Genomic DNA, 15096 nt, shown 5'->3' with positions numbered 1-15096 from the left:
TTCATTTTATTTTACAAAGATATAAAGCTGGAGAATCAGGCCACGGGACAGCTCAAATCTCTGAAAATGCCTTGTCAGATCACTGACAGTGTCAAGTACACATATTTCATCAAGCTCAGTGGAGTAGTTTGTTGATTTTTCTCCTTAGTAATTCATGGGTATTATGTGGCTGTGACTAGAATGGAGATTTAATGCTAGTGATTCAGTGCATTCAAAGATCTGTATTTAAGGCATCATTTCATGATGTGCAAAAAATCAAAACAGCTGTGAAAAATAATTTAACAATTGCAAGTTTCTTTTGCGATTTGTTAATCCTCTCTCCCATGAGCCCTGGTAAGTATGCCAAGTATTAATGAGAATCAGGACCATGCTGGGTAGAAGGGTATGGAATTTTATATTCTGTTTTAGGGGGTGGTTATGTGGTTTACGTGATTCACGCTCCTCTTAATTCAAGCTCCTTTTGTTTATCTGTTGGTATTTCCTCAAGTTTCTCTATTTTAAGGGTGACATCTTCGATTGGCATATAAGCAAGACACTTAATCTGTAGGGTTTGCATCCATAGCTGTTTTCCAGACACTTTCATCTTACATGGTAATTATTTCAAGACTCAACAGTGTAGAATTCGCTGACCTGATAGGGAGCGGATCACGTGAGCAGGGACTGGGCAAGTTCTTGTACCAACCATTAAGTTGGGAGGTAGCAATGGTTCTGCTCCAAATTTTGCTGCTGACAGCTTTGTTCCAAGCAGGCCACCAAATGATCCTGTGCATGTGATTCTTTTCTTTCTCACACTAATATTTATGGAGTGCCTACCATACACACTGAGGATACAGCAGCAAGCAATATAGACAAGAATCTGACTTTGTCAATATTAACTCATTATTGGAGAGACACAGACAATAAGAAAATAGATTTTTTTAAATTTTAATAATAAATAATAGTTTATCAGGTAGTGATACATGCAATGCAAAAAAAAAAAAAAAAAAATCCGAGAAGTGGAAAGCTTCGTCTTTTATATTTTTTTATGGCTGCACCTTTGCTTTTTTAATTTTTATTTTTATCGCTTAAGGCAATAAGCAAATAGGTTTTTTAATTTAATAATAATAATGTATCAGATAGTAATAAATGCAATAGAAAAAAATCCAAGAAGAACTGGAAAGCTTTATTTTTTTATTTTTTTATTTTATGGCATATGGAAGTTCTCGGGCCAGGGGTTGAATCAGAGCTGCAGCTGAGGCCTGCACCACAGCCATGGTGATACAGGATCCTTTAACCGCTCGCTTACTGAGGCCAGGATTGAACCTGCATCTTCACAGACACAATATTGGGTCCTTAACCCACGGAGCCACAGTGCGAACTCCAAAAGTGGAAAGCTTTGGGACAGCTTTGGGGCAAAATAGGCAAGGTGTTCAATTTTAAGGAAAGTGTCATTCAGGAAAACCTCACCAAGAAGATTACGTTTGATCCATGAAGATGTAAGAATCCAGGAAGTGAGGGAGACCTGGACCTCCCAAGTGTCTGGTGGTACCTGCCCTAAATGGGAGAGAGGACGTGATGGAATCTGCAAGCAGACACTGTTGACAAGGCCGTGAGTGTTGGGGGGAGACATAGGGGTGGGGCGGAGGGTCTTTGCAGGCACACGTGGAGCTTGGGACCCCCCTTTCAGCTTCTGACTTCAGTTTATTCAACAAGGATGTAAGGAAAATTATGTTTGTTTGTTTTTTTCATTTAGCAATGCTTATTGGCCCCTACAGTGTGCCAGACACAGAGTTTGATGCTGGGATAAATAAATAACACAGGTCTGCCTTTGAAGGATTTGGCATAGTAGGGGACCAGACATGAAAACAGTTAGATTACTGTCCAGCGTGATCCCTTTACAAGGAGTTGGGGAAACAGGAAGCCTGCGCCTGGAGAGGAAGTAACTGCTGAATGGGGTTTCAGAGGATAAACAGAAGTTTGCCAGGTAGACGAGGTGGGGCAAAAAGGACATTTCAGGTAAAGTAACAGCCTAAATTTATAATATATCAAGGAAATGACAGCTAGTTTAATTTTACAAGACCATAAAATAGGCAGAGAAAAAGGGATTTGAGGGAGCTTTGGAGAGGTAAATGAGCAGGACTTAGTAATTAATTGTATATGAATGGTGAGGTTGAAAGTGAAGCCAAGATTTTGGGGCTTGAGGACTTGGGTGGATGGTATCATAAACCAACGAAGTATCTCAAAGGAGACCTGGTGGTTTGGGAGATAATGAGTTAATATTGACATAATGTCTTAATCTTTTTCAAGTGCATGACCGTAATTTTCCTTTCAGTGGAGATAAAAAGCAGCTTTCCTTCTAGAGGAGATGACATGATTTATATTTCCATCCAGTGGTCTGCTAGTTAGCTGGCTCCCTGAAATACAAAACAAAACTGTGATTTGTAGCATTTGCTGATTTCTGTGGTGTAAACACTCCTACCAGATTTTAAGCTAATAATGGTTGAACCGTCTACTCTCACAGCACTGCATTTTGTCCCCTGACGAGTATTTGTTGAGCTCCCCCCAGGTGTGAAGCAGGCAGCCATGTGCTGGCTCTTTCTCCTTCACTTCTTTTTATCCTCTTCCCACCTTCCTCCAGCCCATTCCTCCTGCCGGCTGGTTTCCGTGGTGGCTACTTTCTAGCTTCCGGTGGGGCTCAGCCCATGGGGGCCACCGCCAGGACATCAGAGAGTGGGAGGGGAGTAAAGTTGGGTCATGCTCCCCTAGTTCCTTCTTTGCCAGGTTACATGGGTGACTGCATCCCACTGTGGGAGACTCTGGCTCCTATTGGGCAGCCCCTTTTGGGCAGCCTTCTGTATCCAGATCTCTCCAGGTTCCAGGAACTGCTCCTTCCCCTCATCACTTGAGTCTGGATAGGCAAACAGCAGTCTGTCCCCACATTACTGTCCTACCCCAGCTTAGTTTTTCAAATTTTGCCGGCACCACCGTAAGTGGCCCTTTCATTAAACACTCTGCAGTGATCCTACTTCAGCGGGTCATTTCTTTCCTGCCAGAAATGGCTATAACATTGGCTATAGCAAATGAAAACTAAGAGACAATAGTTGTAGTTTCTAGAGTTTCAGATCAGTGTGACCAAAAAATATTTTGGCTTCTCCCATGATTTCTCTTCTGATGGGAGATAATGACACATATAATCATTGACCAGCGTGGTTCTCCACCCCTATGCCTAGTGAAGCTGGGAACCAAGGTAACCCCTTTCCTTCCTCTCTTATACCCCACCTGAGTCATACCTCTCATGAGGTCTCTTGAGGCCACCAGAGGATGCTACATAGGAAGCTGATGCCATTGGTCCATGACAGAGCGATCAAGCCATCTGTTGATTTTTGTGTTTTCCAGCAGCGGTGACGAATTCATGCTCCTGTGCACATTGTAGATTTATGTGCCTGTGTGATGTGTGGCTCATGTGTGTCAGAGAAGGTCAGCTAGGTGAGACATTCTGGAACACGGATTGGAGTCATAGTATCTAGCTTTGAGATCTTTTTAGATGTTAGTTTCCTGAGAGTGTAAAAGGAAGAACTAGGAGTGAATTATCTTACAAGACCCTTCCGTCATTGACATCCTCTTCATTGACATCTGACATGCAGATCTGGGTGCTCCCTGTGACTCTGACTTTGTGAGCCTATGTCTCCGGAGCCTAACAAAGACCAATTTAGAAATTAAAAAAAAAAGTGCATAAGCCTCATCAATGAATAACACGTCTAACTCAGTAGCATGCCCCTTCCCAATGATGTGATGTGTCAAAGGCAAGGGTATTAGTTACCCATTGCTGCATAACAAATTACCACAGATTTAGTAGCTTAAAACAACACACATCAATTATCTTACAGTTTCTGTGGGTCTGGAATCCGGGAGGATCTGTCATATGGGTACGGTCACAGTGTTGGCCAGGACTGGAGTTATCTGGAGGCTTGCCTCAGAAAGGATCCATTTCTAGGTTCATGTGATTGTTGGGAGAATTTCAATTCCTTAAGGGTGGAGGACTCCAGTTCCTAGCAGGCCGTTGGCCAGGGGCCAACCTCAAGCCCTTGTCACATGGGCCTATGCAATATGGCAACTCGCTCCATCAGAACCACCAGCAAGGGGGAGAGAGTCTGCTAACAAGAGAGGTCTCAATCTGATGTACCCTAATTATGGAAGTGACACCCCATTACCTTCGGTTGGTTGTAAATTAGTCACGAGGCCAGCTCACATGGAAGGGGAAAAATTGCACAGACCATTAATAGCAGGAGGGGTCACGGGGGCCATCTTCAAGTCACCTGTCACAAAAGCTCTTTTTTTTCTCCCCATAGAAAAAGTGCTTTAAATCCTGAACTTTTCTGATATACCAAAAGGTTAGATTATTTGTCAGAAATGAAAAGTGACAACTAAATGCAACATGGGATCCTAAATGGGGATCTTGGTGATATTTGAATAGAGTCCTTCCTTTAGTTAAAGATATTGTACCAGGGTTAACTTCCTGGTACTGATAATTATACTATAGCTAAGTAAGATGCTTGCTCTGGGGAGCCTGGATAAAGGCCATGTGGAATCTTTCTGTATTATTTTCATGACACTTCTATCAATCTCTAAAAGCAATTTAAAGTAAAAAGTTAGCTATTAGTTAAAATTAGCTACAGGGATATATTGTACAATACGAGGAATATAGCAAATATTTTTATCATAAATATAAATGGAATATAACCTTTCAAAATTGGGAATCACGCAGTTACCATTGTGGCTCAGCAATTTAAGAACCAGACATAGTATCCATGGGGATGCAGATTCGATCCCTCGTCTCACTCAGTGGGGTAAGGATCTGACATTGCTGCAAGTTGTGGTGTAGGTCGCAGATGCGGCTCAGATCCCATGTTGCTGTTGCTGCAGCTCCAATTCGACCCCTAGCTCAGGAACTTCCATGTGCTGTAGGTGCAGCCTTAAAAAGAAAAAAAGAATAAAAACAAAAACATTATAAATTACTATATTGTACAACTGTAACATATATTAGACATCAACTATACCTCAGATAAAAAAAGTAAAAAAATTAGAAAAAAAGTGATTGGGAGTTCCAGTTGGGCTCAGCAAGAACAAACCTGACTAGCATCTGGGAGGATAAGTGTTCAATCCCTGACTTGCTCTGTAGGTTAAGGATCTGGTGTTGTTATGAGCTGTGGTGCAGGTTGAAGATGGGACTCAGATGCCACATTACTGTGGCTGTGGCGTAGGCCGGTAGCTACAGCTCTAATTAGACCCCTAGCCTGGGAACCTCCATATGCTGTAGGTGCAGCCCTAACAAGACAAAAAAAAAAAAGTGATTAATAAAACCTAAAAATCCATTAGCTATCGTATAACCTTACTAGGTGGCTACAGCTTATTTTTTTATGTCTTTATCAGAACTTTTTTTTGCAGATTAAATCTGTAAATTTTTGGGGGAGGGAAATGGGGAGATATTGGTCAAGGGGTGCAATAAAGAATACATATATATGGTAAATCAATACCTGTAAATGTATAGGTATTCTATGTGTATATATATATTCTATATGTAGTATATATATAGTAAATAAATACCAAAAATTCAGTAGATAAATTTGCTTAAAATGGTGTAGATAAAATCTCCAAATTTTTGTAGATAAATAGTTTTAGAGTAGCCTTCTTAGGGAAAATCTCAAAACCTCACTATTGCTGTCCAGTAGAATTCTTTTCTTTTTTTTTTTCATCTTTTTGCCTTTTCTAGGGCTGCCCCTATGGCATATGGAGGTTCCCAGGCTAGGGGTCAAATTGGAGCCTTAGCCGCCGGCCTACACCACAGCAACAGCAACGTGGGATCAGAGCCACATCTGCAACCTACACCAGAGCTCACAGCACACCAGATCCTTAACTGCCGAGCAAGGCCAGGGATCGAACTTGCAACCTCATGGTTCCTAGTCGGATTCATTAACTACTGCCCCATGATGGGAACTCCTAGAATTCTTTATATTTGTTTATGTGCATTTGTTTCGACAAATAACTCCAGAGGCGGAAGTAAGAGTTTTCTGCTCAAGCTTGGGTTGACATGTTTTTAGAAACTTTTGCACACACCAAATGTACTTCACACCTCAAGTTAAAAGAATGACCTTTGCTAAAATAGCATTCTGATAGCCAAACCTGACTCCTCGCCTGTACTGGGCACTGCTTTCAGATGTCAGGCTGCTGCTTGCTTGGATACCAGCACTCATATTCCAAAATAGTGTGGTCTGTCTCACCACACTGCTCCACATGATGAAAAGTAAAATGCTTCAGCCCCTCGTAGGCACTTGAATTTCATGCGAAGTGAGAACAAATGGCTCCTCATTTTGTTCAATGTTTGAAGGGCTGGCTGGTTATTAATACTCTACCCCTATTGCACATGGCCTGGTCTGGCAATTTAAAGCCAACAGGTCTCGGGTGGTTGCTTCTCTTAAGAGAGCTCTTTGGAAACACTCTAGACATTTTTCTTAGGCCCTATTTTTAGAATGCAAGGCCTAATGGTATTTTAATGTCTCTCTATAGTCCCAGAACAAGTCTCCAGGAAAAGAATGCCAGTTACTTTGTGAAATTTAGCAAAACCGTTGGGATTGTCCCTGCTCCTCTGAGCGGCAGGATGTTAAAGAGTGAATTTTGATTTACAGAGTGTGAGTGTTAAAACAACCATGAAAAATCAACTCTCCAACTCTCCCAAACCCCTCACTTTCTTTTTTTTTTTTTTTTGGCCCCCCACGGTTCCCATGTGAGGGAGCCACAGTTGCAGCGTAAGCCACAGCTGGATCCTTAACCCATTGCGCCAGGCTGGGGATCCCAAGATGCCGCTGATCCCATTGCGCCACAGCAAGAACTCCACCCCTCACATTCAAATGAGGAATTTGAATCTTTGGTGTGAGTGAACTGTTGGCCTGAGATCGAACAGTGCGGAGTGGCCATGTGAAAGGTTTGGGGGGGCGGGTAGCCTACACTGTCCTCCAGAAAATGACTCTAGTAAGAGTCAATGACAAGAAGTAAGCTTATGGAAATCCCTTGGTGGCTCAGCAAGGAAAGGATCTGGCGTTGTCATTACTGTGGCTCTTGTCACTGAAGTGACGGGGGTTCGATCCCTGGCCCAGAAACTTCCTCAGGCCATAGATGCAGCCAAAAAAAAAGAAAGAAAAAGTCAGCTTCTGAGTTAAAGACTCAGTTTTAGAACATGAAAACAGTCTGCCAGGCCCCTGCATGAATCTTCATTGCTCTTACCAGAGAAGATTCTGAGAAAAGATGTGGAATGATAAAAATAAATACATAGTACGTGGGATCCGAAGCGAGGAAAGGTCCAGGGTCCACTTGGGAGAGTGGGGCACCAAGGGTCACTCAGCCTCACAGTGATCATCCTGATATGTTAGATGACTTTTTCCCTCCATAAATGGCATCTGGAATCCCATCAATTAGAGATGCTTTTGCTCCAGCAAACCATCTCCTAATGATGCCAAAACCTCTTGGAGGGTTAGGCGTCCATCTATTATTATGTGTCACTCTGTGTTATTTTCATCTCTTTTCTTGAAAGCCTGGTTGCCATCAGCTCACTTAGAGGATGTAGTTTTGATTGTAGGATGGGAAGAAGATGTTTAGAGCAGGTAATGCTCTGGGGGAGGTGGCTGTCCTGTTGGGGCGCTGGAGTAGGGGTGGTCAGGATGGCATCAGGACCCTGGGACACAGGTCAGGGGCTAGGAGGCAAAGGAAGGAGGCTGAAGCCATGCCCAGCTGGTTTCATAGCTTTAGTGTGGGCTACCTCACACCTGGAAAAGAAAGAGAAATACTTTCACCTTTTCCTAGTGTTCCTTAGTCTCATTGGCAAATACCGATTCATTGAGGGTTGACTAGGAATGTGCAGAGTGAAGGGAGAACCCAAGCACTGTTTATGTGATTGTGAAACCAACAGCATTAATGGCCTGAACCTAGCCAGAATACAGATTGGGACTTGAACCCACGTGCCAGGACTCGAACCCAGCCTAAACCCAGACTGGAACTCGAACCCATGTGCTGGGACTTGAACCCAGCCTAAACCCAGATTGGGATTTGAACCTACGTGCCTGGACTAGAGCTCAGCCTAAACCCACATTGGGACTTGAATCCACGTGCCAGGACTCAAACACGGCCAAAACCCAGATTGGGATTTGAACCCACGTTTTCACTCGCCTGATGTTTGGACTTACTGAGCTTCAGGTTCTTTATGCCTCCACGCAGGAGGAATTCAGTGAGAGACAAAGTGATAGGCAAGAATTAGATTTATTAGGATAGGATGCTTGGGAGGGATGCAAGCAGACAGACAAGGAGGCTCTGCCCCCCTGAGGATCTGGTGGGCTACAATTTTATCATCCAAGGGGAGTGGGGCTTGAAAAAACTCGCCTTGTCCTTTCTGGGAGTAGCAGCTCCTCCTTAGTATCTGGTGAGGTGTATTCAAATCCGAAGAAGGGTGGTCCTCAAACTTGCCCTTGGTCTGAATATGACTGCAGGCCTCATCCATCCCCCACCCAGTGACCTGAGGCAATTCTCAAGGCTCCACTAATGAATTAAACCTGCCTTGTGCTGATAGCTTTTTTGAGCAATTTATTTACTTACAGAGATTTCCCAGTGTCCCCTAAATTTCCCTCTTTAAATATGGTCCGTTATCAGGACTTCTACAACTACCTGTGTCTACTCCATCTCTATCAATTCGTCCCCTAGGAAAGTGCGTATTAAGTTTTGAACTAACCTTGAGTTAGGCTTTTGGCACATACATTCCTAAAGTAAGGACTCACCTGTAATGGAGCAGTTAATAGTTTTCCTTGAATTGGAGTTCCCGTCGTGGTGCAGTGGTTAACGAATCCGACGAGGAACCATGAGGTTGCGAGTTTGATCCCTGGCCTTGCTCAGTGGGTTAAGGATCCAGCATTGCTGTGAGCTATGGTGTAGGTTGCAGATGAGGGTTGCATCTGGCATTGCTGTGGCTGTGATGTAGGCCAGCAACTGCAGCTCCAATTTGACCCCCTAGCCTGGGAACTTTCATATGCCACAGGAGTGGCCCTAAAAAGCAAAAAAAAAAAAAAAAAATAATAATAATAATAAAATAAGAGAGAGAGAGAGAGATTTCAGCCCTGTGAATATTTAATATATTTTCTGGATGGCAGTCAAGTGTCTCCTTTACACCAAGATGCTTGCCTGGACCAGTTCATATTTTATGTCCTAAAATAAATTCTTTCGAATGCAAAGTCCCTTTCCACATCTTCACTGACAAATTTAGTTACATATTAACGTAGGTTGATAGTCGTGTGAATATCAGGATTCTGAGAGATTTGTCAGTTTTAAGACAAATTTCCAAGAAGGTCAAAAGCATTTATATCGGAACAAAATCATGTATACATTTTCATACATGACAAGATCTTTAGTTTCAAGATTCTTTCACAGACTCTTAGCAGTTCCATTTTAAACTCAGTGGCTGGCACATCCCGTTGTGCTTCTGTGATCTATAGAAATCTGAATGGGGAAATGTGTGTGTTTGATCAAGGAGCTCTTAAATCCTACTTATTAAGTCCTTATATGAGAATAGACAATATAAGAGGGTAGACAGAGCGTGAATTGAAAGAGAAAAACATCTGAATTCTCTTCCTGCTTCTTCCATTAGGAAGCTGTGTGTCTCAAAATTTCCCTGGTCTTGTCTCAAATGAAGGATTTGAACGAGGTCTGGTTCAAGGTTTCTTACAGCTCTCTTACTATGCAATTCTGTGATATCTTCTGGACCTTACATTTGTGAAGTGTGTGCTTTGCTTTGACTGACATGTTTATTTTCTTTCCTGGTTTTCTTAAAGTCTTTGAAATGCCTTTGCCAGATGACCAGCCAGGGTGAGAGACTATAGCTGCAACGTGGAGAAAGCCACCTGGTTCTGCAAGAGAGCAAGTCCGTGTCCTTGACATTGTAGCATACCCGTCCCCAGGCACAGAGCCTTGGATCCAGGAGTGTTCGATTGCATGTCAGATGAACTCTGGGTCATCACTACTTTAGCATGAGCTGTTTGCATTTTTCTATTTTGCAGAAGATAACAGAAATGAGGAGTTCCCGTCGTGGCGCAGTGGTTCACGAATCTGACTAGGAACCATGAGGTTGCAGGTTTAATCCCTGGCCTTGCTCAGTGGGTTAAGGATCCGCTGTTGCCATGAGCTGTGGTGTGGGTCACAGACTCGGCTTGGATCCCACATTGCTGTGGCTCTGGCGTAGGTCAGTGTCTACAGCTCTGATTCAACCCCTAGCCTGGGAACCTCCATATGCCAAGGGATCGGTCCTAGAAAAGGCAAAAAAGACAACAAACAAACAAACAAAAAAACATAGAAATGAAAAGATAAATAACTATATGAGGTTTCGTTTCTTTTTATAATATTTTCTTCTCCAGGGAGGCAGTGGAGGTAAGGAACAGCTTTCTCTCTCTCTGCCTCTCAGAGAATTCAATTTCTCAAAGGGATGATAAAGAAATGAGATTAACCTATTTTGTGACCTCCTTCTGCCTTCCCAACTTGAGGGCTTTCATTTCCACGTTAATTTACTCCTTTTTGATATTAAGTAGAGCTCTTTTTGGGTCGACAAGTTTACTTTAGCATAAGAAGTCTCAAAACAAATCATTTGGGACAAATGCTTTTACAAGAGATAGATGATACGTTATGGAACTAGCTTATTCCCTCTAGAATCATGACAGTAGGGTGGCTGAAATCCTTATTATAGGGTCGAATATGGAAATTCACATTGATGACTGTAGTACAAATATGTTAAGATAATATTGCAGGGAGTTCCTGCTGTGGCTTAGTGGTAATGAACCTGACTAGTATCCATGAGGATGGGGGTTTGATCCTTGGCCTCCATCAGTGGGTTAAGGATCTGGCATTGCTGTGAGCTGCAGTGTAGCTCGCAGATGTGGCTTGGATCCCGCATTGCTGTGGTTGTGGTATAGGCTGGCAGCTGTAGCTGTGATTCGACCCCTAGCCTGGGAACTTCCATACACTGTGGGTGCAGCCCTAAACAAACAAAAAAAAAGACACACACACAAAAAGATAACATTACAGCACTGGTGGCCAACTTTTCTTTGGTTTATTGAGAAATAGTCTGTAAAAACATTAATTTTTTCACCTTTCTCTTTTCTTCTAGTCATGGACTCCTGCCCTGTAGGTCCTTCTGTGAAGCTGCAAAAGAGGGCTGTGAGTCAGTCCTGGGGATGGTGAATGCCTCCTGGCCCGATTTCCTCAAGTGCTCCCAGTTTAGAAACCAAAGTGAAAGCAGCAACATCAGCAGGATCTGCTTCTCACCACAGCAGGAAAAAGAAAAGCAATGTAAGTGTCTGTGTTTTGTTGCATTTTTAAAAGTTTTTAATTGAGGTATACTGCTCATCTAAGGAAGTATACAAATAATGTGTACAGTTCAAAAAATTTTAACACAGTAACTGGACCCTTATAACCAGCACCCAGATCAAGAAATAGAATATTAATGTGGAGTTCCTGTTGTGGCTCAGTGGTTAACAAATCCGACTGGGAACCACGAGGTTGTGCGTTTGATCCCTGGCCTCGCTCAGTGGGTTAAGGATCCGGCATTGCCGTGAGCTGGGGTGTAGGTTGCAGACTCGGCTCAGATCTGGCATTGCTGTGGCTCTGGCGTAGGCTGGCAGCTACAGATTGGATTAGACCCCTAGCCTGGGAATCTCCATGTGCAGCAGGTATGGCCCTAGAAAAGACAAAAAAAAAAAAAAAGAATATTAATGTTACTCAACTCAGGTTTGGCTGCTCACAGCTCAAATGCCAATATTTAAGACACAAGTGCTGGGAAGAAGAGAAAGAGGGCTTTACTCAGGAAGCTGTCAACCTGGAAAGAAGAAAGACTCGTGTCCAAAAACTAACTACAAAGATTCTGCTTGACCATGAAAGATTTCAAAGGGAGGATCATTTGGGGGGTTTGGGGGGGATGGTCAGAGTCTTCCATATCTTCCACCGTGTGCAGACTTTCTTCTGTTTGGCTGGTTTTGAGGTAGCAGAGCAGTGTTCCATGACTCTTGTGCTCAGCCTGAAGCCACCATCCTCCACTTGGATAGGGTCCTTAGTTCCCATAGAAGAACTCAAAGGTATTTTGTTATGTGTATTCTTAAGAGGGAACCGGGACCCTGCACTATTGTTTCTCAATTGCTCTTCCTCTGTCTCTGCCTTCACTCATTTCTCTGATAAGCAACTGTTTGAATCTGCCCTTCAAAACCGAGGGAAGCTCAAGGAGACTGAATGAAGCCTATTTCTTGCCAGTAAGAAAGGGGAAACCGAGAAAGGATTTGTACCCTGGAGGGCCCCACAGTGTCCTGCTTTGTTTCATTAACAGGATCCCAGAAACACTTTTTTTTTTTTTTTTTTTTGTCTTTTTGTCATTTCTTAGGCTGCTCCTGCAGCATATGGAGGTTCTCAGACTAGGAGTCTACTTGGAGCTGCAGCCGCGGGCCATAGCAACGCCAGATCCGAGCCTCGTCTGCAACCTACACCATAGCTCATGGCAACGCTGGATCCTTAACCCACTGAGCGAGACCAGGGATCGAACCTGCAGCCTCATGGTTCCTAGTCGGATTCGTTAACCACTGCACCACAACGGGAACTCCCAGAAACACTCTTAAGCCTCCCTCCAGTATCTGTCCTCTGTGCTGACTTTATCACTGTAGGTAACTTTGCCAACTTCTGAACTTGCTCTCAATGGAATCTCACAAAAAATATTCCTTTTGTGTCTAGCTTCATTTGTTCAACGTTGTGTTTGAGAGAGTCACTGTACTTTCATCTTCTTGTGGTTCATTCATTCTTATTTTTGCTAGTATTCTATTTTAAACCACAATATATTTTTCTGTTTTGTTGTGGGCAGATATTTGATTTGTTTCCAGTTACTGTGAGTAGTGACACTATGACTATTTTTGTGCACATCTTTGATGGAACATGGTTATATATCTGTTTAGCAAAAAAAATTTTTTTAAAGTGGTCATGCCAATTTATATTCCTCCCAACTGTGTGTGAAAGTTGTAATTGCTCCAAAATCTCCCCAACACTTGGTATTGCCAGCTTTTTTCATTTTAGAAGATGAGAGTATTGTGGTTTCTCTTTGCAGTTTTAAGTTGCACTTTCCTTGTGAATTGGATTGAATTTTCAGAATGTTTTGGTTATTTAAATATCCCTTCCTGTGAAGTGTCTGTTCAGGTATTTTGTCCATTTTTAGATTGGGTAGCCTATCTTTTTGTTCTGGATTTGTAGTTCTTTATGCTGGATAGAAGTCATCTGCTGGACATATGCATTGTAAAGATCTCCCCCTATGTGGCTCACTTTCCCTTTCTTTGATTAATGTCTATTATGGGAAAGAACATCTTAGTTTTAATGGGTCTACATTATCAATGATTTCTGACCCTCAGCTTTCTAGACTTTCCTGCAATATGTAAGAGCCTCTTTCTAAATTACTAGGAATGCCCTTTGGCTTCTGGATGAGTTATAATTGCCTGGAGTTTTGAGTAATCTTTTCCTAGGACATGGACACTTGGCAGTAAGCCATCCAATCCATTGTTCTTATAGTTATTCCTCAAACACTTGGTAAGTTATACCCCATTTAGTGCATTCCTTTCCATAAGCAGACTATTCTAATTCACATCTAATAAGGGTTTTGACCGTGAGACCATCCCCTTATGCCAGGATTCCCTGTCTCCACCTACCATCAGTGATGCAACTTCAGAGTTTTTGTTGTGGCTCAGTGGGTTAAAAATCCAACCAGTATCCATGAGGATGTGGGTCTCATCCCTGGCCTTGCTCAGTGGGTTAAGGATCTGGCATTGCCACAAGTTGTAGTGTAGGTCGAGGATGTGGCTTGGATCTGGTGTTGCCATTGCTGTGGCTGTGGCATAGTCCAGTAGCTGTATCTCCGATTCAACCCTTAGGCTGGGAACTTCCATATGCCAAGGATGTGGCCTTAAAAAAAAGAAAAAGAAAAAAAAAATGATGCCAATTTCATTACCATCCCAGGAGTGAGTGATCCAGATCAGTAACCCCATCAGACCACCTGCTTTCTTGGACCACTCTTGCAACTGTCACAAGCTGGATTTTCCAGAAGCAGTCACTGAGATGGGGTTTATTGTACAGGGTATTTATGAAGTATCAGCACTTGTGTAAATAGGGGAGAGAAAGCAGGACTGAGCAGAGGTAGAAGTTGAAATGTGATCCAGGCCTATTAAAGCCCTGGCTAAATCCATGGGGAGCTCTGAGGCACATATGGCCTGAGGGAGTTGTTTCCTGTTGGGCAAGATGCGGGATGGGGTGGGGTGGGGAGTGGTCTTTATATCCCCACCTCCCTCAGCCACTGGATGGGATCCTTTCTGGGCAGGGTGTGCCCTTGAGTGAGGCAGCTCTCTGCAGCTGAGGCTAAACTTGAAGGAGCTGAGGGATGCTGGCTGATGATAGCAGGACAGCAGATCCTCTCCTGAAGGGCAGGCACGTTGAGTGGGAACAGATTGATCTCAGAGAGACATCAGTGAGTGGTGGCTTGAAGCGAGATCTTAATTCTCTGCTCAGGAATTGAACCTGGGCAGCCTGGATGAAAACCAGGCATCCTAGCCACTGGAGCAGCTCAAGGTTGAAAGCAGAATTGCCCTGATTCTTGCCCCCTGTTGAAAGCAAGAACGTTTCAAGGAGCAAAGACCGTAAAAACAGGTATAAAGTTTATTGTTAGAAACATAGTACCGCATGTGGGAGAGCACACAGAGAAGTAGTCTGTTTCTCTAAGGCAGAAGCAAAGCAGCCTTACACACCCAAAGGAGTTCTGGTGTGGGCATCCCTCTCAATGGGGAGCGTGTCAGAGAGGTGATTTAAATCATTTCTACAGGATGGTTCTTCTGTCTTTGTCTTCCTTTGGTCAGTTATCTTGTTTTATTTTTCATACCTGACCAGACCCAGGGCCCTCCTCTGATTGGAGTGTGCATCTTTTGGCCAAGGTGGATTCCAAGACAAAGCATGGTGGGAAGTTTAGCGAGACCTATTACAGCCTCCCTTTCTGGCCATTGGGGTCTCTCTGCAAGTATA

The 15096-nt window shown here is 43.2% G+C and overlaps 1 protein-coding gene across 16 annotated transcripts in view; it reads left to right on the top strand.

The window, feature by feature from the left end:
* CORIN (corin, serine peptidase) overlaps nucleotides 1-15096 on the top strand; it is a 297345-nt gene that overhangs the window by 104784 nt on the left and 177465 nt on the right. For all 16 annotated transcript variants that reach the window (XR_014812391.1, XR_014812392.1, XR_014812389.1 and 13 more), the window contains one exon: nucleotides 11171-11352. Coding sequence is in view for 11 of the 16 variants with exons in the window: in XM_084971974.1 (XP_084828100.1) it covers nucleotides 11171-11352 (182 nt within the window). In the remaining 5 variants the exon portion in view is untranslated. The remainder of the gene's footprint in view (nucleotides 1-11170; nucleotides 11353-15096) is intronic.

This window comes from Sus scrofa, chromosome 8 (genome assembly GCF_054392235.1).
Source record: "Sus scrofa isolate SSC_HxYL_T2T_F1_AM1 chromosome 8, Sscrofa_HxYL_maternal_Yorkshire_Landrace_v2.0, whole genome shotgun sequence".
Classification (NCBI taxonomy): domain Eukaryota; kingdom Metazoa; phylum Chordata; class Mammalia; order Artiodactyla; family Suidae; genus Sus; species Sus scrofa.
This window is presented reverse-complemented; position numbering and strand designations above follow the sequence as displayed.